We start from the raw sequence: 24988 nt of genomic DNA, 5'->3' as shown, positions 1-24988 counted from the left end.
GCCCGGGTGCAAGAAGGGTCCCCGGTTACACGGGGGTTCCGGTTTCACGGGCAGGCGCGGGTGCAGCAGAGCCCCTAGTTGCACAGTGGTGTCTGGTTGCAGGGAGGGGACGCAGCTGCAAGGGGGTTGCAAGGGGGTCCCAGGGTGCGGGGAAGGCTCCTGCAAGCAGGTGCAGGAATTGGGGGGTAAGAGGGGGGGGGGGTGTTGATACCTGCCTGCAGAAGGTCCTCAGCTGTGGTGCAGGTATCCCCAGAGATCCCAGTTTGGAGAGAGGGGTCCCCACAGAACCGCAGCAGGTCCTGGGGGGTCTGGGGGTCCTCAGCTGCGGAATGCTGGGAGGAAGCTGGCGAGGGGGAGAATTGGAGGTGTGGAGCCGTAGCACTTAACAGAGTTGAGTCGGGGAGGGGGGAAGAGGGAAATGACACCCACCCTACCCCCCTCACCCCCAGCATCCATACTGGGCGTTTTGTGGGGCAGAGCTGGGGCACAGCATTCTCCCCATGGGCTGGGCACTGGGGACAAAGGCCCTGCCACCCGTCCTGCCCATCTCGTGGGCTCCTCAATCCCCACGACCCCCCAAAGCTTTCTGTCATGAGCTTCTGTGTCCCACTTGGATGTCCTCAAGGGCCAGGGACACGTTCTCCTGCAGGACGGTGATATGGAAACCGTCCTGGGGTGGGAAGGAGGTGACAGAAGGAGGGATATGAGCAAGGCGTAAGTGGGGACGAGCAGAAGGGAGGGGGGGAAAAAAACCCAAAGGGGTGTAAAAGAAGGGGAAAAAATCTCCATCCCTTTCCCAGCCGGATTGCGGGACGCAGGCAGGGGGGGGAGGAGGCACAGAGAGCTGGCAGCCCTGGTGTCCCCGCGGTGGTGCCAGCGGCGATGAAAAGGCGCCTTGTTCAGCGACATCCTCCCCGGCCCTGTTCCTGCAAGGAAAATGTTTTTCCAAAGGTTTGGGCTGAGGAGCCCGGCGCGGGGGGGGGGGGGGGAGCTTCTCAGCAGCTTTCCGGTGTGAGCCGTGCTTGGGTCACCCAATCCCGGCTGCACTCCGGGCTGGGAAGCCGCCTTGAGTGGAGGAAAACGTGGGAAGTGGAGGAAATTGTACTGGGAATGCTGAAGGTGAAGGAAAACTTGGGAGGTGGAGGGAATGACACTGGGAATGTTGGGATTTTTCACCCCAAATCACGTAGTCAGCAGCCCTGGGATTAGCAACACCCTGCAATGATGCAGTTCTCTTCTGCAAGGTGAGGCAGCACCAGGTGGGGTGAAAAGGGGGGCAAGGGACAGCAGGCAGGTGTCGCTGAGCCCTGTGAACCCGGTGGGATGTTCCCAGCTCTGGAAGTGGGCTGACGCCATCTGCCAGCAGCAAAACCCTTCATCCTGGGTCAGCTCATCCCAGGGATGCTGCCAAGAGACTTTTCCCATCGCTTCAAGAAGGACACTGAGGTGCTGCAGCGTCTGTGGAGAAGAGCAGTGAGGCTGGTGAAGAGCCGTGTGAGGAGCAGCTGAGGGAGCTGGGGCTGTTTAGTCTTCAGAAGAAGAGGCTGAGGGGAGACTTTATCACTCTCTACGACTGCCTCAAAGGAGGTTGGAGTGAGGTGGGGATTGGTCGCTGCATATATGCAACAAGTGACAGGACAAGAGGGAACAGCCTCAAGTTGCACCAAAGGAGGCTCAGGATGGGTATTAGGAACAATTTCTTCCCAGGAAGGGTTCTCAGGCACTGGAAGAGGCTGCCCAGGGAGGTGGTGAAGTTCATCATCCCTGGAGGTGTTCTAAAAGGTGAGTGGATGTGGTGCTGAGGGATGTAGCTTAGCAGTAGCAGTGGGATTGTGAGCTTTGGGCAAGTGCTTGGACTTGATCTTAAAGGTCTCTTCCAGCCTCTACAGTTCTGTCAGGCTGAGCTATTTATTTGGGATCAAATCCAGCCCTAGAGAAAAGTGTTGGGAAAACCAGGAAAGGCAAACCACCCCAGTTCTGGCTCTTGGAATATGGGTGAAGAGCTGGAAACACCAACATGGATCATTCAAAGTCTGTGTCAGAGGTGAATTTTTCCTGAGGAAGAGCTTTTCACTGAATGAATCCCAGTGGATGCTCCCCAGGATGCGAATGCCTTTGTTGGAAATGGCACTTGGAAAAGCCCAGATGGCTGAATCAGAGCTGTAAATGACAGCCTGGCTGACAGGGCTTTCGTCTCCACTCCTGGGAGGAGGAAAGGAGGGGAGGAAGGTCACAAGGTGATGGTCATGGTGGTGGTGGGTGGTGTCTGCGTCTGGGTCAGCCTGGGAGCATGATCTTGTCCCAGGGACAGTCTTGTCACCATGGCTCCACGTGTGAGCCTGAACCTCAGCACTGGTGAAATTGGAGCCAAGGGATCTGCTGCTGACAGCCTGGGGACATTGCACCGACCCAGGGGCACTGCACTGACCTGGGGGCACTGCACTGACCTAGGGACACAGCACAGCCTTGGGAACCCTGCACTGACCTGAAGACACTGCACTGGTTCAGGGACACAGCACAGCCCTGGGGACACTGCACTGACCTAGGGACAGAGCAGGGCCTCAGCAGGGCTGGTGTCACCCTACATCTGCCAGCTGAAAACACTGCCCCTCGCAGTGTCCCCAGTGTCACCCACCCCTGTGCTCTGGGGGATGCACAACCTTCATTCCCACTCCTCTCCAGTTACTCTCAGCGAGCCAGATTAGCACCCTGGTGGTGCTTGCTGTCAGGGATGTGTGTGTGTCCCCAGAACTCTGGGAACAAACTGGACATGTCACACACACCCTGATCAGCACCCAGGACTATTACGGGGTGGAGGAGAAAGGTAGTGGACACTTCCCTCCAATCCATGCCAGCCCCAAGCTGGGTGCAGATGTGTCCCCATCCGTAGCTGGCACCAGCAGTGCATTGTCCCATGCCAAGCCTGGAGTGATCCTGATAAATCCTCTCCCAGCAGCCTCCAATCCAGTTAAAATAAAGCCTAGTAAGGGAATTAAGCTGCTTAGGCACGCAGCAGCGAAGGCAGGAGGGGGCTGGCACCGGGCTGGCTCTGCAGGGTCCCCCTAGAAAGCCCCAAAATCCTGCTGGTGAGGATCCAGGTCAAGCAGCACCCAAGGGGCAGGCTGTGCACAGGCTGGAGAGGCACATGGGGATTTTTTCCCCGACAGCTGAACTGAAATATCTCAGCTTAGGGTGGGAGAGCTGCTGAGGTCAGGCAGGAGCAGGATATTTCCTGGATTTAGGGAGAAGAACACAGAGCTTTTCAGCCCCACAAGCCTTTCATGGATGCACCTCACTTCCCACCACCCTTTATACCCCTGCACTACGTTTCCAAACCAACTTCTTTGCAAATCAAACCCAAAAGGAGGTGTTTTGCAGCCAGTCCCCAATGCCCTGCTCTGTCTCCATCCTCCTCCATCACCCCACAGCACGAACTATGAGGGGGAACATCCCAACTGTAACCTCCTTCCATGAGCTCTGGGATTCATTTTGTTGCTTAAGGAGCATCATTAAGACACCCCTGCCCTGCCACCCATCATGGTGACCCTGCTTGGAGGAGTGCCCTGGGATGGCTGAACTGTAGGCTGCAGGGAAGGGATGCATGGAGGAGATGTGGGGGTGGAGGGTGTGGAGGGGATGGATGGATAGAACAGGTATGTGCATGTGTGAAGAGGATGCATGGATGGGATGCATGGAGGTGGGAAGGAAGAAAGAGAGAGGGAAGAGGGAAAGGAAAGGGAAGGAAAGGGAAAGGGAAGGGAAGGGAAGGGAAGGGAAGGGAAGGGAAGGGAAGGGAAGGGAAGGGAAGGGAAGGGAAGGGAAGGGAAGGGAAGGGAAGGGAAGGGAAGGGAAGGGAAGGGAAGGGAAGGGAAGGGAAGGGAAGGGAAGGGAAAGGAAGGGAAGGGAAGGGAAGGGAAGGGAAGGGAAGGGAGCACTGCTCCATGCATCTACAGGAATGGAGCCATCTGGACCAAGCTCCATTCCATTCCCAGGGTGCAAATCTCATCCTTGATCCTTCCTCAAGCATCTCCTTCCACCCTGAGTAGCTGAGAGCTCAGCACCCTTCAGGATGAGCCCACAATTCCCCCAGCCCTTCTCCTGCCCCGTCTGCCCACGGCAGTCGGTCCCTGAGCTCCTTGCAGGAGCAATCGAGTTAAAATGAAGTAATCACTCTTCAAGTATAGTCATTTGCAGGAAAAATACAGGCCTCACCATGATTGCAAATGGTCTCGTCTGAAACTGTCCCTCCCATTCCAATGACAAATGTTTGCAGCTCCAGGGTGTTTGGTGACAACAGCTTCAAAGGCAGCCGTTGCAGCCCCACCACATCGCTGGGGTTCCTCCAGGTAAGGAGTAAAAAGCTGAGGTTTGGGGATTTGAATGTCTTAGAATTCAACAATACTTTGAGGAGGGTTTGGGGTTTGAATTTTTGGGGGTTGGGTTGAGGTTTTTTTGCCCTCGGTTATCACTGTTGAAAGGCATTGAGGGAGAAAGGCTGCCCTGAGCCCTTACCTGGCACCCACGGGACGGAGCTGCAGCACCCACTGATGCCACCCAAACCAGCACCTCCACCCTGACCAGGGCTTCCCACATCAAAACCCTTCCATTTGTAATTCCCCTCAGAATACCACATTCTGCTGCCAGCACTATAATTCTCCCTTTCCCCCTATTAAACCCACAGAGTGTGGGGCTGGCACCTCCTTGGGCATCGCTCTCACTGAGCATCACCCCCACACACACCCCAGCAGCACCTGCCGTGGAGGTGCAGAGCTGCAGGGACACCATCCCCAGCAGCCCACACTCAAATCAAGCAATTTCCTTACTTAATTTTTTACCTTCTTGATATTTCCCCCTCCCCCTTTTTTTTGCCCTCCTTCACACCAGCCTCTCTGCCTCTTCCCCTTACATCCCTCCCTTTCTTTTCCTTTACCTCCACCTATTACACCCCCACCCAGTTCTTCATCTCTAATGAGCCTCTGCTATTTTCTCAAATCACCTGCCTTTTGCTGATGCCAAGAACCCTTTTTCTTCCTTAACAGACAAAATAGATTAGCTCATCCCGACGCTCTCCTCCCCGTCCCTCCAGCCCCGAGCGGTCAGACGCCCGACGCGGTGCCGCGGCCGGATATAATGGGGCTATTAGATGAGTTATCACAGCCTGAAAGGATGAAATAACTTCTGTGTCTTCTGTCCAAATAAACCTCCCTATTCCTCTTCAATGCAAGGAAAGAACAAGAGTTCCCAGAGGAAATGGCCAGGAGAATGTTAGAAGATGTTAGATGCTGTTACTTTAGACCCGACCTCCTGCCAACCCATTTCCTGCTCCCGCTGGAAGGGTGCTAGGGGTTCCTCCCTGGGGAATTGGGAGGCCCAAGGAGCAATTCCCAACAGCTGGAGCTCAATCTTCACCCAGGTGCTCCTTCAACAGATCACAAAGTCACAGAACGATAGGGATCAGAAGGGACCTCTGGAGAGCATCGAGTCACAGCTCACAGGATGTTAGGGGTTGGAAGGGACCCAAGGAGATCATTGAAACCAACCCCCCTGCCAGAGCAGGGCAATCCTACCTAACACAGATCACACAGGAACACATCCAGACAGGCTTTGAGAGGCTCCAGAGGAGACTCCACAACCTCTCTGGGCAGCCTGTGCCAGAGCTCTGGGACCCTTCCAGTCAAGAAGTTCCCCCTTGTGTTGAGGCAGAACCTCTTTTGCTGCAACTTGCACCCATTGCTCCTTGTCCTACTCCAGGGAGCAGTGAGCAGAGCCTGTCCCCCCTCCTGGCAGCCTTCAGATGCTGATAAACATGTATCAAATCCCCCTAAGTCTTCTTTTCTCCAGACTAAAAAAACCCAGGTCCCTCAGCCTCTCCTCATAAGCCATGCCCTCCAGTCCCCTCATCATCCTCGTAGCCCTCTGCTGCATGGAAATGAGGAGGAAGTTGTTGAGCAGGAGAGTGGTGAGAGGCTGGAATGGGTTGCCCAGGGAGGTGGTTGAGGCCCCATGGCTGGAGGTGTTTGAGGCCAGGCTGGCTGAGGCTGTGTGCAGCCTGCTCTAGGGTAGGGTGTCCCTGGGCATGGCAGTGGGGGTTGGCACTGGCTGATCCTTGTGGTCCCTTCCAACCCTGACTGATTCTATGACTCTCTGATTCCCTGCAGTCCCAGACCCAGCATCTCTTGGTGTTGTCTTTTCAAACAGAATAAAATCCCATTACTGAGGACATGAGAATAAGAATCTGTCTCTTCCCCTCTTCCAGAGCTGCCTGGGAGCTCCTGGGATTCTTTACAAATAGCTTTGAAGACAGAAATATTGCAGAGCATCATCCACTGAGTGTCTGTCCCAGCAGCTCAGAGCTTGACCGAGAGCAGTGGCCATCCCAGTGGCATGGACTTGGCCCTTCCCTAAACCTTGCAATGAAATGACCTTGATAAAAATAAAATTTAAAAACAAAATGAAGAGAGATGTTGAGATACTGGAAAGTGTCCAGAGAAGGGCAGCAAGGCTGGTGAGGGGCCTGGAGTACAGCCCTGAGGGAGCTGGGGTTGTTTAGACTGGAGAAGAGGAGGCTCAGGGGAGACCTCATTGCTGTCTACAGCTACCTGAAGGGACATTGTAGCCTGGTGGGGGTTGGTCTCTTCTCCCAGGAAACCAGCAATAGAAGAAGGGGACACAGTCTCAAGTTGTGCTGGGGAAAGTACAGGCTGGATGTTAGAGGAAGTTCTGCACAGAGAGAGTGATTGGCATTGGAATGGGCTGCCCAGGGAGGTGGTGGAGTTGCTGTCCCTGGAGGTCTTCAAGAAAAGCCTGGCTGAGGCACTTAGTGCCATGGTCTGGTTGACTGGATAGGGCTGGGGGATAGGTTGGACTGGATGAGCTTGGAGGTCTCTTCCAACCTGCTTGATTCTGTGATTCTATGAGGAGAGGCTGAGGGAGCTGGGGGTGTGCAGCCTGCAGAAGAGGAGGCTCAGGGCAGACCTCATTGCTGTGTACAACTCCCTGCAGGGAGGCTGTAGCCAGGTGGGGTTAGGCTCTGCTGCCAGGCACCCAGCAACAGAACAAGGGGACACAGCCTCAAGCTGTGCCAGAGGAGGTCTAGGCTGGATGTTAGGAGGAAGTTGTTGGCAGAGAGAGTGATTGGCATTGGAATGGGCTGCCCAGGGAGGTGGTCATTCCTGGAGGTGTTGAAGCCAAGCCTGGCTGGGGCACTTAGTGCCATGGTCTGGTTGATTGGCCAGGGCTGGATGCTAGGTTGGCCTGGATGATCTTGGAGCTCTCTTCCAATCTGGTTGATACTATGATTCAATGAAAATAAAACAAAAGCATTAAAATCAAGCAGATCCACACCAAAACTCTCCATGCTCTCTCCTCCAGGATTTCCTCAGAGTTGCTTTTGCTGCTTTTCTTCTTGAGGGAGGGATGTAAATCAGCTAGGGCAGGGGGTTGGGTCTCTGATCACCACCAAAAAGGCAAAAAAAAAGCAATTTCTTTTCAGACCAGAGGTTTGGATATTGCTCAAATTTCTCATCATCATCTCTGGGTGCTGACAGGCTGAAGCCTGAGCATGCAGATGGGTGTGGGAGCAGCTTTTTCTGTCAAATCCATCTGAAAGGAAAGGAGGCAACAATATTGCATCTAGCATTTATATTTCTTTTATTATTAACTTGTTTGGATTTTTTTTTTCCCAGCTTGTTTAGGTTTGTTTTATTCAATTTCATACACGGGGAAAGAGTCATCTCTCCTCCCCACCCCCTTCCCACTTGTTTTGTCCTCCTCAGAGCATCAGCAGCTCCAGTTTGGTGGCTTTCCAAAGCCGGTTGGAGAAAGGATGCGCTCGGCAGTTTCCAACAAAAGGAGCTGGTCAGGCTTTGAGCTGAACAGGAACAAACAAAACCAACCAGCTTTTGAATGGCAAAACCCAAAGATTGATCAGATCTTCCCCCCCAGACAAGGCAGTTCATGCTCAGGGTTTCCTGCAGTGTTGGAAACACTGCCAACAAGAGCAGGATGGGAACACAGTGGAGGGGAAGGATGCAGGGATGGAAAAAGAAGAGTTAAAATAGAGTTTAAAAGGTAAAAGATGCTCTTCTGGTGCCTTTTTTTTTTTTGTTTTCTTGCCTGGGCATCATTGCACAGAATCCCAAAATCCCACTGTGGTGAGGGTTGGTAGGGACCTCTGAGGATCATCCAGTCCAACCCTCCTGCTAAAGCAGAGGCACCCACAGCAGCTTGCCCAGGATCACAATGGCCAGGGGGGGCTGGAATCTCTCCAGAGAAGGAGACTCCACAACCTCTCTGGGCAGCCTGCTCCAGGCCTCCAGCACCCTCACACCAAACAAGTTTCTCATCCCCAGATGGAACTTCCTGGGTTCCAGTTTGTGCCCATTGCCCCTTGTCCTGTCACTGGGCACCACTAACAAGACTCTGGCCCCATCCTCTTGCCCCCCACCCTTTATCTCTTGCTCAGCATTGCTCAGGTCTCCTCTGGGGCTGCTACTCTCCAGTCTCAGCAGCCCCAGGGAGATCATGCAGAAGAACCTTCACAGTGAAGGTTTTTTCCCCCTTATGCTTACATGGAGCCTCCTGCATTTCACAGCATTTCAAGAGCTCTTCCCTGTCAAGTCACCCTGGAGTGACACCTTTGGGCACTGCCACAGCGATGTGAGTCCCAAAAGCACCATCTCATCCCCCTGCCATAATCCTCCACCCTGAGAGCATCACGTCCCAAACACTTGATCCCAGGAGACCAGCTCCTGCACTGCCCCACAAGCTGGAAAGATCCCCAGACAGGATGACTCCTCCATTAATCCCCACGGAGAGACCAGGGATGGACCAGCTCCATTGTACAGCCCACGGAGGAGCAGCACAGGAGAAAGCAGTGATGGGAAAAGCACCAGCAAGGACCAAGTGAGGTCGATGTCCTGGGGTTACACTGCTCATGGCCAAGCTCACAGGCAGCAGCACAGCTGGGTCCTCTCAGCATCTCCCTCTCCTGCCTTATTTACGGCTGGAGATGAAGCCTCCTTGTTCGTCTCCTTGGCAGAGGATCAGAACTCATCCATTCCCCGTCAGCCACCCAACGTTCTGCTTCTTCCTATTCATTTCTTTTTAATTACCTGACAATGGAACAATTTAAATCACAGAATCATAGAATTGTTTCAAGCTGGAAAAGACTTTTAAGATCATCCAGTCCAACCATTAGCTACCAAGCTTAGTGCTAAACCGTGTCACTCAGCACCACATCTGCACGCCTTGAAACCCCTCCAGGGATGGGGACTCCACTACAGCCCTGGGCAGCCTCTTCCAGGGCTTGATAAGTCTTCTGGGGAAGAAATTGTTCCCCATGTCCAACCTAAACCTACCCTGGTTCAACTTGAGGCCATTTCCTTTCATCCTGTCAGCTGTTTCTCAACTCCCACCTGGCTCCAGCCTCCTTTAAGGGAATTGTAGAGAGCCAGAAAGTCTCTCCAAAATCTCCTCTCCTCCAGACCAAACACCCCCAGTTCCCTCAGCTGCTCCTCACCAGCCCTGTTCTCCAGACCCTTTGCCAGCTTCATTGCCCTTCTCTGGACTTGCTCCATCACCTCAATGTCCTTCTTTGAGTGAGGGGCCAAAACCTGCAAAGCTCCAGAGCAGTGTTCTCAGTGGGGTGGTGCAGCTCATTGACCACCTTTTCCCCCTAGGGTGTTTTGAAGCATCCTTGCCTCTGCCTGAAAACAAAAGGGAATGCTCTTGCAGATTGTTCTACAAGCCTGGTCCCCAGCCCAGGGTCTCTGGGAGGTCCAACAGAGCCTGAAGCACATCTGGCTGCCACATCGAGATGCCACCACAAGCACTCCCCCAAGGAGCTCCCCCTCAAGTCAAGCTCTCCAGCCTCAGCTTCCTTAATTACCGCAGAGTGAAAGGGACACACCTTCAATTTCTCCACCGAAAAGGGGAAAGGCAGCAGATGATTATTCTCCTTAATTAAAAAAGCCTGTCGATCTTATAAGCAGTTAATTAATAATTTCACATTAACTTGATTAAGTGCTGGGAGAGCTGGAGGCAGCGCAGCACGCAGGAGGCTGCGGGGTCAGGTGGAACCCACCAGGCTTGACTCATCCTTCTAAAACAGGAGGATAAATTCTCAGTCCTCAACAGGTTCTGAGGTTCTGACCTGATCAGGTTGGGCTGAGAGGAGCTCCGTGAAATCCAGCAAGGAATAGTGTAGGGTCTTGTGCTTGGGGAGGAATAACCCCCTGCAGCAGTACAGGGGAGGGGGTGACCTGCTCCACAGAGGAGGACCTGGGAGTGCTGGGGGATGAGTTGCCCTTGAGCCAGCAATGTGCCCTCATAGCCTTCTAATACTACTGGTTGGAGTCCAGCACAGGCTACAGAGATGCTGAAGGGCCTGGAGCATCTCTGTGAGCAGGAAGGGCTGAGAGCCTTGGGGCTGCTGAGCCTAGAGAAGAGCAGCCTGAAAGGGCATCTGATCAATGCTCAGCAAGAGCTAAACGGTAGGGGCAAGAGGATGGGGCCAGGCTCTTGTCAGTGGTGCCGAGTTTAAGAGGGACAGGGAACTACTGGAGAGATTGCAGTGCAGGCTACAAAGATGCTGAGGGGATTGGAGCATCTCTGTGAGGGGGAAAGGCTGATAGCCCTGGGGCTGCTGAGCCCAGAGAAGAGCAGCCCCAGAGGGGATCTGAGCAACGCTCTGGCAAGAAGATGGGGCCAGGCTCTTTGTCAGTCCTGCCCAGCAACAGGACAAGGGGCAGTGGGAACAAACTTGAAGCCAGGAGGTTCCATCTGGAGGTGAGAAACTTGTTTGGTGTGAGGATGCTGGAGGCCTGGAGCAGGCTGCCCAGAGAGGTTGTGGAGTCTCCTCCTCTGGAGAAATTCCAACCCCCCCTGGCCATCATGGTCCTGGGCAAGCTGCTGTGGGTGCCTCTGCTTTAGTAAAGGGGTTGGACTGGATGATCTCCAGAGGTTCCTTCCAACCCTCTCTACTCTGGGATTCTGTATTTTAGAGACAAAACTCCAGCAACTGTCACTCTGTTTTCACCCAGTTCCCATGGGTGCTTGCTCCCATCCATCTCTAGATCCCTCCAGCCTCCCTCCAAGTACAACCCCCCCACTCATTGGCAGCACTTTTGCTTTCCAGCCATGAAGGAGGTAAGAATAGCTCAACTTAATCAATGGCTGTAATAAATCACAGCTCATTAACAAGAACAGGGACGTTCAGAGCAGAGGGGAGCAGGGAGCATCGCTCCTTCCTCTGGCTGCAGCACCCATCACGGCGCCAGGTGCTGAGGATCCGTCTCTTCTTCCTCCTCTCCCCTCCTGCTCCTCAACCTTCAACTGCAAAGTGGATTTTCATGCATCTCCTCTAAACAACATTAAAAAAAAAAGGCAATTCCAGGATATGGAGTCCTCATTAATCACCAGGAAATTGTGCCTGTTACAGGAGAAACATTAACAAAATAATCATAAATTGTCTGCCAGCCTTGCTCTGCAGATGCATACGTTTGGAAGGGTATGGAAAGCTTCTCATCTTGCTGCTGTGATCAGTTATTAACCCTTTGTCACACGGTGCAGAGCATGCCCACTCGTGTCTCCCAGCGTGCAGGCTCACCAGTACCACCAGCATCCCCCACCAGGAACCAACCTGCTCCTGCAGCTGCCCCTCTGTAAGAACTCTGAAGCACAGGGAGAGATTGGGAGAGATTTCTCTGGGCTCCCCAGAGAGGTTGTGAAGAATCATAGAATCAACCAGGTTGGAAGAGACCTCCAAGCTCAGCCAGGCCAACCTAGCACCCAGCCCTGGCCAACCAACCAGACCATGGCACTAAGTGCCCCAGCCAGGCTTGGCTTCAACACCTCCAGCCACACAGACTCCACCACCTCCCTGGGCAGCCCATTCCAATGGCAAATCACTCCTCCTCTGGAGACATTCAGGGCCTGTCTGGATGTGTTCCTGTTTGACCTGAGCTAGATTGTGTGGTCCTGCTCTGGCAGGGTGTTGGACTTGATGATCTCTTTGGGTCACTTCCAACCCCTGACATCCTGTGAGCCTATGAGCCTGTGATTAGAGCTCTGCAGTCAGCAGGGACATCTGCACCTAGAGCAGGTTGCTCACAGCCGCACACAACCTGACCTGGACTGGTTGCAGGGATGAGCATTTCCCACCTCTCTGGACTACCTGGCACAGGCTCTCAACACCCTCAAATCTCTTCCTTCTCTCAAGTCTCAATCTCCCTCTTTTAGTCTAAACCATCATCCCTTGTCCTGTTACAACAGGCCCTGCTCAAGAGTGTCCCCAGCTTTCTGATCTCAGCCCCTTTCAGTCCTGAAAGGCAATCAGAAGGTCTTCCTGGAGCCTTCTCTTCCCAGGCTGAACAAACCCAACTCTCTCAGTTTCCAGCCCCCCTGTCATTGCTGTGGCCTCCTCTGGCCTCACTCCAGCAAGTCTATGTCCTTCAAATACCAAGACCCTCCAAAATATCGATCGCTGGAGAATGGAACTGAGGCAAGGAAGGAAGCCAAATCCCAACCCTGCAGACAGCCAAGTCTCCAGGAGGTGCAGGATCTAGCCAAGGCTCCTGTCAAAGAATCATAGAACTGTTTCAGTTGGAACAAACCTTTAAGACAATCGAGTCCAACCTTTCTCTAACTCTGCCAAGGCTGGTGCTGAACCACATCCCTCAGCACCACATCTCTGCATCTTTTAAACACTTCCAGGGATGGAGATTGAACCACTCCCTTGAGTAGGTCATTCCAGTCTTTGAGAACCCTTTTAGTGAAGAAGTTTCTTCTAACCTAAATCTCCCTTGGTGCACCCTGAGGCCACCCCAGGAGCAGCAGCAGCAGCACCAGCAGCACCAGCAACACCACAGGGTTCTCCCCATGAGAATCTTAGAATCATAGAATCAACCAGGTTGGAAGAGACCTCCAAGCTCAGCCAGTCCAACCTAGCACCCAGCCCTGGCCAATCAACCAGACCATGGCACTAAGTGCCCCAGCCAGGCTTGGCTTCAACACCTCCAGCCACACAGACTCCACCACCTCCCTGGGCAGCCCATTCCAATGCCAATCACTCTCTCTGACAGGAACTTCCTCCTAACATCCAGACTAGACCTCCCCTGGCACAGCTTGAGGCTGTGTCCCCTTCTCTTGCTGCTTGCCTGGGAGAAGAGCCCAACCCCACCTGGCTACAGCCTCCCTTTAGGTAGCTGCAGACAGCAATGAGCTCTGCCCTGAGCCTCCTCTTCTGCAGGCTGCACACCCCCAGCTCCCTCAGCCTCTCCTCACAGGGCTGTGCTCCAGGCCCCTCCCCAGCCTTGCTGCCCTTCCTCAAACACCTTCCAGCACCTCAACATCTCTCTTGCATTGAGGGGCCCAGAACTGGACACAGCACTCAAGGTGTGGCCTGACCAGTGCTGAGCACAGGAGCAGAAGAACCTCCTTCATCCTGCTGGTGCTCTGGTCCACAGAACCAGCGAAGCTCCCAAGCTAGTGAGAGGAGGGGTGGCTTTAATAAAGGAACCTGCTAATTGCACGTAGAAATGGATGTGATGAGCAAGGCAGGATTTATTGAGCTGCTCCCACCACCTCTTTGGAGAAGCCTGATCTCCACATGAAAGAAGAAACGATGTGGAGAAGCTGCTGTTTGTTCTGCTGTGACAGGTCGATCAGTAAAGGCAGGAATCGCTGCTCCCTTCTTTCCTCTCTGATCTAATCAGCTTTAATTGGGAGAATAAATGAGACCTTTCCTTCAAGATAATTATACAAAACATTGAATTAAATTACTAACAGGATTTTTTTTTTCTTTCTTGCTATTCATGACAGGCACCTGCTGGAAAGCAGCTCTGTGGAAAAGGACCTGGCAGTGCTGGGGGACAGTAAGTTGCCCATGAGCCAGCAATGTGCCCTCGTGGCAAAGAAGGCCAATGGTGTCCTGGGGTTCATTGAGAAGAGTGTGGCCAGCAGGTTGAAGGAGGTTCTCCTGCCTTGTGCTCTGCTTTAGGGAGGCCACAGCTGCAGAACTGGATGTGGTTCTGGGCTCCCCAGTTCAAGAGAGACAGGGAATGACTGGAGACAGTCCAGAAGAGGTTACAAAGGTGCTGGGTGAACTGGAGCATCTCCCTGAGCAGGATGGGCTGAGAGCCTGGAGAAGAGCAGGACCAGAGGGCATCTGATCAATGCTCAGCAAGAGCTAAAGGGTGAGGGGCAAGGGGATGGGCCAGACTGTTGTTAGTGGTGACAGGACAAGAAGCCTAAATGCTTCTTGTCAATGCCTAGTGACAGGACAAGAGGCAATGGACACAGAATGGAACCCAGGAGAGTGGAATCCATTTGCAGATGAGGAGAAACTTGTTTGGTGTGAAGGTGCTGGAAGCCTGACGCAGGCTGCCCCAAGAGGTTGTGGAGTCTCCTCTGGAGAGATTCCAACCCCCTCTGGCCATTGTGATTCTGGACAAGCTGCTGTGGGTGCCCTGCTTCAGCAGGGGGGTTGGACTGAATGATCTCCAGAGGTCTTTTCCAACCTCCAACATGTTTGGATTCCCAGATTCCTTGCTGTGCTGTTTGGAATAGTCCTCTGAAAGCTCCACACTTGCCGCGAAGCTTTCCCTGCCCGCAGTGCACACTCTTGAAGAGTGGCTAAATCAGTTGACGAGTCAGACAAAAGGGGCTGATGTCCCCACGATGACCCAGGAGCCCAGCTTCCTGGGCTCTGTAGGATGCTGCAGTGCCCATCACGGAGCCATCTGGGCTGACATAGGTGGGCACAGAGAGCTGCTGCTCTGCTGCTGCCTTTGCCACAGTCACACCGGCACAACCCATACCCTTTGCTGCAAGAGTGCCCAGGCACTGGAACAGGCTGCCCAGCGAAGTGCCGGAGCCACCATCCCTACAAGGAACGTTTGGACGCGGCACCTGGGCAGACAGTTTAATGGCCATGCTGGCGTTGGGTCGACCCCCGGACTCAGTGACCTTGGAGGTCCTTTTCAACCGAAACTATTCTGTGGTTCTATAACGCACCCCCGAAGCAGGTTTCCTGGAAGCATCCCGCACACGGCGCCGGCCGCAGAGACCCCGCACGGCTCACGGCGCTGCGCCGGAGCTGCCTTAAGAGAGGCAGGGGCGGAGCCCATGGGGGGCGGGGCGGAGCCCATGGGGGCGGGGCCGACCCGGTAAGGGGCGGGGCTGCCGTCGTGACGGCGCCGGTGGCCGCGCGGGCTCCAGCGGGTAACGCCGAGCGGGGCCGGACTGGGCCGAGCGCAGCTGAGCGGGACCGAGCTGGGCCGAGCGGAGCTGAGCGGGACCGAGCTGGGCCGAGCGGAGCTGAGCGGGACCGAGCTGGGCCGAGCGGAGCTGAGCGGGACCGAGCTGGGCCGAGCGGAGCTGAGCGGGACCGAGCTGGGCCGACGGGAGCCGAATGCAGCGAGCGGCAGCGCGGGTGCTGCGCGGGGCGCGGACCCCCCCTGCGCGGGCACGCTCGGGCACGGCGCGGGGCCCCGTCCTGGGGCTGGTGTACGAGCGGCACGGCGAGCCCGAGGGCGTCGTGCAGTAAGGGCGGGACACGGCGGGGGCTACGCTGGGATGCACTGCAGGGGTGCAGTAAGGGCGGGACACGCTGGGGTGCGGGGTTGGGGGGGACATGGCAGGGGCTACGCTGGGATGCACTGCAGGGGTGCAGGAATGGGGGACACTGGGGTGTGGGTGTGGAGCGGGACACGGCGGGGGCTGTGCTGGGCTGCACTGCAGGGGTGCAGGAATGGGGGACACTGGGGTGCGGGGGTGGGGGGGACATGGCGGGGGCTATGCTGGGATGCACTGCAGGGGTGCAGGAATGGGGGACACTGGGGTGTGGAGGGGACATGGCAGGGGCTATGCTGGGATGCACTGCAGGGGTGCAGGAATGGGGAGGCTGTACTGGGGTGCATGGCAGGGGTGCAGGAACAGGGGACGCTGGGGTGCTGGTGTGGGGGGGACATGGCGTGGACTACGCTGGGATGCACTGTAGGGGTGCAGGAATGGGGAGGCTGTACTGGAATGCATGGCAGGGGGTGCAGGAATGGGGAGGCTGTACTGGGATGCACTGCAGGGGGTGCAGAAATGGGGGGGGGTCACTGTGGGTGATGGTGTGGAGAAGGACATGGTGAGGACTATACTGGGATGCATGGCAGGGGGTGCACGAATTGGGAGTCTAAAACAGCCAAAAGGCTTTCCAAGGGCAAAGTGCCATTTGGGTGGATTGTTTGGCTTTTAAACTCATAGAACCATGGAATCATTGTGGTTGGAAGAGGCCTTTCAGATCATTCAAGTCCAGCCCAGCACTACCAGGTCACCACCAAACCATGTCCTTCAGCACCACATCTCCACAGCTTTGAAACCCCTCCAGGGATGGGGATTCCACCACCACCCTGGGAAGCCTGGGCCAGGTCTTGACAACCCTCAAGGGGAAGAAATTGTTCCTCTTGTCCAACCTAAAACTCCCCTGGTGCAACCTGAGGTCAGTTTTTCAAGTGAGGAGACCTGGAGAATGTGCTGCTGTCCTGCATCACCCCTAGAAATGCAGAAGGTGTCAATGCATCATCTGGGGCCACCCAGACACTGACTTCCTCCCCCAGGGGGTCTGTGGGCAGACAGCTGATTTTCCTCATGACCTTTTAATTATGCAATGGTGCTTGTCACCACTGAGAGCTCCTGAGATGTGCAGCCCTCAGCCCTTTGGTTGTGCAAGGCCAAGTCTTGAGCTTCAGCATTTCTCCTTTTTGCAGGTCTCTAAAAATAACCTCAGTTCCCATAACACCAAGGCAGGGCAGGACAAACCATGCCCTCCCCCACCACCAGCTGAATCTGTGGCTTCTTTTGCACAACCTGCTGAGTGTCTTAAGATTTGTGGGCAGTGCTTTGTGTGGTGACCCAGAGTTTTGTTGGGTGGTTGGGTTTTAGCATGGCTCCATCATCAGTGGGCCCCTCACGATAAGAAAGGGCTTGAGGTGCTGGGGCAGGTCTAGAGAAAGGCAAGAATCCTGGTGGGGGGTCTGGAGAGCAGGGCTGGTGAGGAGCAGCTGAGGGGCCTGGGGTTGTTTAGCCTGGAGAAGAGGCTGAGAAGAGACCTTGTGGCTCTCTACACCTCCCTGAGAGGAGGTTGCAGTGAGGTGAGGTTGATCTCTTCTCCCTGATACAAAGTGATAGAAGGAGAGGAAATTGCCTGGAATTGTGCCAGGGGAGGTTTAGGTTGGAGATTGGGAACAATTTCTTTGCTGCAAAGGTGGTCAGGGATTGGAACAGGCTGCCCAGGAAGGTGGTGGAGTCACTGTCCCTGGGGGTGTTGAAGAAATGTGTGGACCCTGGAGGTGTTCAAGAAAAGCTTGGATGAGGCATTTAGTGCTATGGTCTAATTGATTGGACAGGGCTGAGTGCTAGGTTGGACTGGATGAGCTTGGAGGTCTCTTCCAACCTGCTTGATTCTATGATTCTATGACATGGCACCTGGGGACATGGTTTAATGGCCATGGTGGTGTTGACTTGATGGTTGGACTTGATGATCTTCAAGGTCTTTTCCAACCAAAGCCTTCTGTGTTGTCCTCAGTGACACACATTTAGCCTTGATGGGGTTCCTGGCGTTGGTCATTGTGTTTTTTTCACTGGAGGGGACCAGGCTGCAGCAAGAAGCTGAGATGGGGCACAGAGTGCAGGAGCTACAGGCACCTCACTGCAGCTTCAGCCAAGGGGCAGCAGACGTCAGCCAAACCCATTTACACATGTTCCCTTTGTCTCCTGCCTCTTCAGATTAAAGGACATAGAGCTGGCCAAGCTGGGGGACTCTGATGTCCATGTCAAGATGTTGGCAGCCCCCATCAACCCTGCTGACATCAATATGATCCAGGGTGAGGCCCCAGCAGCTCCTTTGTGCCTGTTCATTCTCAAGGGAGTCTCCTGGTGGGAGATCTCGGAGGGCTTAGAGTTGACTCTTGGAATGGGAAGGTCTGGGGTAGGGGTAAGGTCTGCAGCTCACCTCTGACATTCTGGCAGGGACCTATCCCACCCTGTCCCCACTGCCAGCAGTAGGAGGGAACGAAGGTGTCGGGGAAGTGCTGGAGGTCGGGCGTCGAGTGGCAGCTCTGAAGCCCGGGGACTGGGTCATCCCAGCCACCAATGCCCTCGGTGAGTACAAACCCAGCAGCCACAGCACCACTCTGCATCTCTGCACCTGCAAACCTGGCCCTGCTGGAGACTTGGGCTGAGACAAACCTCATGAAGATCAACAAAGGCAAGTGTAGGGTGCTGCACTTGGGGAGGAACAGCCCCCTGCGTTAGTACAGGTGAGGGCTTGACCTGCTGGAAAGCAGCTGTGCAGAGAAGGACCTGGGAGCGCTGGGGGAAAGGTTCTACATGAGCTAGTGAGGAGCCCTTGTGGCCAGTAAGGCAAATGGTCTTCTGGGGTGGTTAAAGAACAGTATGGCCAGCAGGTCCAGACAGCTTCTCCTCCCCCTCCACTCTGCCTTAGGGAGGCCACATCTGGAGTACTGCATCCAGTTCTGGGCTCCCCAGTTCAAGTCAGACAGGGAACTACTGGTGAGAGTCCAGCACAGGCTACAAAGAGCTGAGGGGACTGGAGCATCTTTGTGAGCAGGAAAGGCTGAGAGCCCTGGGGCTGCTGAGCCTGAAGAGCAGCCCCAGAGGGGATCTGATCAATGCTCAGCAAGAGATAAAGGGTGGGAGGCAAGAGAATGGGGCAAGGCTCTTGTCAGTGGTGATCAGTGACAGGACAATGGGCACAAACTGGAACCCAGGAGGTCCCATCTGAACAGGAGAAGAAAATTCTTTGGTGTGAGGGTGCTGAAGGCCTGGAGCAGACTGCCCAGAGAGGTTGTGAAGCCTCCTTCTCTGAAGAGCTTCCAAATCCACCTGACCATTGTGATTCTGGGCAGACTGCTGTGGATGGCTCTGCTTTAGCAAGGAGGTTGGACTGGATGTTCTCCAGAGGTCCCTTCCAGCTCCCTCCATGGATTCTGAGATCCATCCCCAGCCTCCCACTGTGTTTTGGCCGTGTTTTGTCATGCACTCTCCAGGATTCAGATGGTTGTCAGTGTGGCACAACCAGCCTTGAGGCTGTGACAGGAGCTGATCTCTGTTAACATTTCCTTTCACTTCCCCCCTTCCTACTGCTGTGCCCATGCTGCTGCTGGCACCCAGGGACGTGGAGGACACAGGGAGTGTTCCCAGAGGAGATGCTGCTGAAGGTGCCCAGCAACATCCCGGTGCTGTGCGCTGCCACGCTGAGCGTCAACCCCTGCACAGCCTTCCGCATGCTGGCTGACTTCGAGACCCTGGCACCAGGTACAGCTCTGCCAGGGGGGAGAGGGGCATCTGGGGGGGATCTGCTGTCACCTCTGCCATGGAAACCTGGATTGATTCATCTGCAGGTGACTCTGTCATCCAGAACGCTGCCAACAGCGGCGTGGGCCAGGCTGTTATCCAGATTGCCAAAGCCTCCGGCATCAAGACCATCAATGTGGTGAGGGACAGGTGGGTGCCCTGGGAGGGCAGAATGTCCCCTGTGGGGTAAAAGCTGCCCTCAGCATAGGCTGGAAGTTGGCAGGAGGTCAGGCAAGTCTGGGGGCTGAATGTGGTCATCCTGCCCATACAGCCCAGGATTTTGTTTGCAGCCTACAGTAGTTGTTGTGTAGCATCACAGTATTGGGGCCTCTGCCCTATCCTTTCCCCCATTCTGCAGACAGCAGAAGAAGGATTTTCTTTTGATTTCTTCTCCTAATAGCCTCAGCAATGTCAGCACATTATAACTGCCTCTTATCTATAGCTTGCTTTGCAAATTCACATTAAATGAAAATGTAGCTTTTCAGTCATTAATGCACTGGAAGGAGTTGGGGTTAAAGGAGGAGAGGGACACTGTGGAAGCTTATCCCTTGCATTTAAAAGCAAATGATCATTGGCAGAAGCTAGGTGAAGCAGGCAGCAGGAAGCACACAGAACTAACCAGGTTGGAAAAGACCTCTAGAATAGAGGCCAACCTCTCACCTAACCCTTCTAATCAACTAACCCATGGCACCAAGTGCCTCATCCAGCCTCCTTTTAAACACCTCCAGGGATGGGGACTCCACCACCTCCCCAGGCAGCCCATTCCAATGCCAATCACTCTCTCTGAAGAATTTCTTTCTAATGTCCAGCCTAAACCTGCCCTGCTTCTCCTTGTTGTCCTCCAGCCTCTGCCCTGTTGTCCCCAGGCTACATCTGAGCCAGGAGGCAGGAGAAGGTGACACTGATTTCTGACTCACTGAATCCCTTTTCCTTCCCCAGACCTGATCTCCCAAAGCTGGTTGAGAGACTGATGGCCCTGGGTGCAGACCATGTCATCACGGAGGAGATGCTGAGAAAGCCAGAGATGAAAGAGATATTTAAGGTATCTCAATGCTGATCCCACTGGAGAGACCATCCAGGGCTGTGCCTGCAGTTCAGCACTGTGGGGAATGGTGGAGGGCTGGTGGGGAGGACAAATCTTTCTCCAAATCAGGATTCAACCCAAGAATTTAAGGGCTTTTGCTGGTAGTGCAAGGGCCAGATCTGCAGCTCTGTATCTCTGAGCTGCCCCCAGGTAAATCATAGAATCACAGAATTGTTTTTGGTTGGAAGAGACCTTTAGGATCATAGAGTCCAACCATGAATCCAGCACTGCCAGGTCACCACTGAACCATATCCCTCAGCACCACATCTCCACAGCTTTGAAACCCCTCCAGGGATGGTGACCCCACCACTTCCCTGAGCAACCTGCTCCAGGCCTTTCCATGAAGCAGTTTTTCCTCCTAGCCAATCTAAAGTTGCTCCCTCAAGAGTTATGGTCCCATCCTCAAAAGGAGCCTCCAGAAAATAACAACTGGGAACCTTCTTCAGCTTCTTCATAATCTCTTGCAGAGCATCCCAAAGCCCAGGCTCGCCCTCAACTGTGTCGGAGGCAAAAGCACCACGGAGATGCTGCGGCATCTGCAGTAAGTTTGTCTGGGTGGTGGCTTGGCATGGGCCTGGGGACAGCAGCTGGCACCAGAGGAACCTGCTCCAGAGTCCCTGCAGTGCAAGAAGTGTCTGGAGGTGTTGTTAGCTGATGTGGGTCATCACTGAAGTTCTGGAGAGGTGAAATGAGCGGAGAAGTGGTTTCGAAAGCAGCAGTGACTTAAAGTTGACCTTCATCACTTGTGTGTCTCAAGTGCTGCCAGTGGCTGGAGGCAGCTGAGGTTCAGTTATGAAGGTCCACCAGGTCCTGACCTGAGTGTAGCTGCGAGTTCAGCTAATGGTGCATAGGAGTGGGAGGGGAGCTCTGGGAAGTGGAATCAGGCATCACTGGGAGAGCCCTGGATGCAGTAGTGGGGTTGGAGATGGCAGAGGTGGAGGTTGCAAGGTCAAAGCTGCACACTGGGGACTGTAACTGAATACTTCCCTCCTCTTCCAGACCCAAAGGGACCATGGTCACCTACGGGGGGATGGCAAAGCAGCCTGTGATGGTGCCTGTGGTGAGTGCTGCAGATTCTCCCAGTTTCCCCTGGGACATGTGTCGATGTCCCCATCCCAGCTCACTGCTGCAAGAGCTCAACTCCCCTGCCTGCAAACTGAGAGCCTCCAACCTTCTTTTTCTGTAACTGATGGGGTCTGTGATGGAACAAGCTGCTTTGCACCCCAGGACAGGTCACTTTGGCTTTACTTATGGAGGCTTTGGGCTGCTGTGAAATCCCAGTGGGGAAATCACCCCACAGGTGCCGTGCATCAAACCCACCCTGGCTCTACACTTTGGAGTTGCATCTCTGCATCCCACTGTGCCCTGACTCACAAATGAGAAGGAGCCTCATTGCCACCTCCCACTGCTGTCACACTGGGTATGGGCACACAGGCCTGACCTGTGTGCTCAGCTGCCTCTCCCTGCAGAGTGCCTTCATCTTCCGGGACGTGCGGCTCCGCGGCTTCTGGATGACCCAGTGGAGGAAGGAGCATGCACAAGGTGAGCTGATGGCACCCCTCTGGCAGGCTGGCACAGGAACAGGTGTGCAACTGCCACACCAGTGCTGCTCTCTTTGTTCTTGTGTCATGAGTGCTGACAGTCCTCAGCGTGCCTGAAACACAGGTGCTGGGTGGTGTGGCTCAGGCAGGGACTGTGTTGTGGCACCGTGCCAGGAGCTCTTAGAATCATAGAATCAGTCAGGGTTGGAAGGGACCACAGGGATCAGCCAATCCAACCCCTCTGCATGGGCAGGAACACCTCACACTAGATCAGGCTGTCTACAGCCTTCATCCAGCCTGGCCTCAAACACCTCCAGGGATGAGGCTTCCACCACCTCCCTGGGCAACCCCTTCCATGCTCTCACCACCCTCATGGCAAAGAACTTCTTCCTAACATCCAGCCTGAATCTCCCCATTTCCAGCTTTGTTCTGTTCTCCCCAGTCCTATCACTACCTGACAGCCTAAAAAGTTCATCCCCAGCTTTCTTGTAGCCCCCTTAAGATACTGGAAGGCCACAAGAAGGTCACCTGGGAGCCTTCTCCTCTCCAGACTGAACAGCCCCACTCCCTCAGTCTCTCCTTGTAGGAGACATGCTCCAGCCCTCTGCTCATCCTTGGGGCCCTTCTCTGGACACCTTCCAGCACATCTATATCCCTCTTGTAATAGTGGCTCCAGAACTGGATGCAGTACTCCAGGTGGGGTCTCACCAGTGTGGAGCAGAGGGGGAGCTCTTGCCCCATCTTGCATGCCCAAACCGGGAACACATCACACCTCAGCACCCTTTATGGCTTCAGGTGGGAATAGTCAATGGTTCTGGCATGGGACATGTGATGTTGAGAGCTCCCTCCTTCCTCTGCAGACCAGGAGAGCCTGACCACCATGATGGACACCTTGTACCAGCTCATCCAGAGGGGGCAGCTCACTGTGCCAGCCTGCACTGAGGTCCCACTCCAGGACTACAAGGCAGCACTGGAGAATGCCATGAAGCCTTTCATGTCCTCTAAGCAGATCCTTCTCCTCTGACCTCCAGCTCATAGGCTGAGCTTTGTGCTGCTCCTCCACAGCCAAACTTCACTGCTTTGCCCACTAATGAGATGTTATGGGGAGGAAGAACCCTCCAGATCCACTGATTTTTCTTTATCTTTAAACTTCTGAGTGCCCTCTTTAAGTTGGCAAAGCCTCTGCAGCTTTGCATGGATGGCAGCCTGTGGAATTGTGTCTGGAGGGAGGCTGCCCTCTCACTTCAAGTGCAAGAGGAAGCTCAGGGAGCTTGGGGACAGCAGCTCACTCTGCTCAGAGTGGCAGAAGAGCCACAGTTCCCCCTTCACTTGTGTGTTTTAGGGGCTGGGGAGGTGCTGTACCTCCACCTCCAGCCTGGCTTAGCAGCTCTCAGTGTTGTTTTGCTGATTGTATTGTCCCTCAGGGTGATTTTTGGCTGCTTTTGGGTGATTTTGCAGGGTAGCATGGAGGTGGTCGCTGCCTTTCTCCATGCTGCCTTTACCCTATAGTGGAGCAGCCTCAGAGCCACCTCCACGTTCCCCACTCCAAGTTCAGCAGCTGAGTGCCCCTGGACCAAGGGCATTGAATTACAGAGGAAAAAAAACCCCCACAAATTACTTAAATTTAGGTGTTTTACATTTAATTACTTTTTTTCCCCACTTTTCCCTGCCCAGCCCATTCAGCACTGGCAGGACAGGGCAAGAGTGGTCATGCAGGCTGAGGCACAAGGGCACAAAGGGGTTCTACAGCCCTTGGCATCACTTCATCTCAAAAATGAGCTCAAAGTGGGAAAGAAAAGGAGAATTGACAAGTTACCAAATGTGGTTCAGCACTGCTGCAGCAATGGGGGCTGTAAGACTCCACTGTTCCTTTAGAGACAGCCCTGGGGTGGTGGCATTCAAGGTGGAGACAGACAGGTTGGACACGTGTGGCAAGGGAGGTGCTGTTTGCAACACTGGGACTTGAATTCAGTTAGTTTTTCTGCTGTTCCTGCTACCACTACTGATTGTGATGAGAACCTCTTGGAAATCAATGTCTAATAGAAATATATTTTTGTAAGATGCTGCCAGAAAAGTGTTTCTGTGCTCAGCTGGGGATGCATGAGGGCGGGCAGGGGATGGATGCATGGCAGTGAGGATGGACAAATGCAGTGCAGCAGGCTCCCTGCCTGGCCCTTTCCCTTTCCTCAATCCCAAGGGAAGAGAGTTGGGTTCTTTCCTGCACAGCCATGGTGCAGCACTGTCTTGGGTAGTGCCATCCTGCAGCAGAGCATCCTCCAGTTTCAGAGTCAATGCAATATTTTGTCTTTCCCGTAGGGATCTTTTGAGTGTCACCAGTGGACACTGGTAAACTGCTGCTCTGCTCCACTGCTGCTCTTTGCTGATGGCAAAGAAGAGCCACAGCAGCACATTCACCTCCCCAGGGGGTGATATGCAGTGGAAAATACTGATGTAAAATTACTGCTGTAGGAAAAGAGTCTTGCTCCAAAACTACAGCTTCCAGGTGTGGGAAGGGGGAGTCAAGCAGCATTTCTGGGCATTTTCTCTGTCCTCAGGGGCAAGAAGAGCAGTGAAGGGGGACAGTGCTCAGGGTTGGAGGAGGCTCCTCTACAGCTGCATGTGGTGCATGGAAGATCAGACCACTTATAACTCCCAGCCTCTGTTAGCAGCTATATTTGCCTGGATGTATTAGGCCATATTATCCCCCTTATGGCCTCTCACACTGGGACCTCCCTTAACCCAGAGCCTGCTAGATGTAACCCATCATAAACTCCTTCTCAGCATCTCCCCTTTACTCCCCCATCACTATTAACACCCCTCCCCCAATATTCTGCATTTTCATTATCCCCCTGGCATGGGAGGCAGAGCAGCACTGCATGCCCCAGAGTTTTCCTAATCAACAAATAAAGAAGGAAAGGCAGGAAAAGGACTTTCAGATCATTCAGAGTGCCATTAAGCATGACATAAACCAGAAAAATTAATGCCAGGCTTTTATCCC

At 54.2% G+C, this 24988-nt stretch overlaps 1 protein-coding gene and 1 long non-coding RNA gene across 3 annotated transcripts; both read left to right on the top strand.

Annotated features, from left to right (window-relative positions):
• Nucleotides 1–1014: 1014 nt before the first annotated feature.
• LOC135190772 (uncharacterized) lies at nt 1015–5668 on the top strand. Its single transcript, XR_010308620.1, has 3 exons — nt 1015–1782; nt 4274–4346; nt 5040–5668. It is a non-coding gene; the product is annotated as an uncharacterized LOC135190772 (long non-coding RNA).
• Nucleotides 5669–15353: 9685 nt separating this feature from the next.
• MECR (mitochondrial trans-2-enoyl-CoA reductase) lies at nt 15354–24064 on the top strand. 2 transcript variants are annotated; one of them, XM_064172561.1, is made up of 10 exons: nt 15354–15543; nt 17776–17873; nt 18019–18150; nt 19183–19326; nt 19413–19515; nt 20305–20407; nt 20917–20990; nt 21449–21509; nt 21919–21991; nt 22851–24064. In XM_064172561.1, the coding sequence occupies exons 1-10, from the start codon at nt 15413–15415 to the stop codon at nt 23012–23014; spliced, it is 1083 nt and encodes a 360-aa protein (XP_064028631.1). In that variant the 5' UTR covers nt 15354–15412; the 3' UTR covers nt 23015–24064. The 2 variants fall into 2 exon arrangements, with proteins under 2 accessions (XP_064028631.1, XP_064028632.1); XM_064172562.1 differs by lacking the exon at nt 18019–18150.
• Nucleotides 24065–24988: the final 924 nt, after the last annotated feature.

The sequence above is a fragment of the Pogoniulus pusillus genome, chromosome 37 (genome assembly GCF_015220805.1).
Source record: "Pogoniulus pusillus isolate bPogPus1 chromosome 37, bPogPus1.pri, whole genome shotgun sequence".
NCBI classification, from domain to species: Eukaryota; Metazoa; Chordata; class Aves; order Piciformes; family Lybiidae; genus Pogoniulus; species Pogoniulus pusillus.
This window is presented reverse-complemented; position numbering and strand designations above follow the sequence as displayed.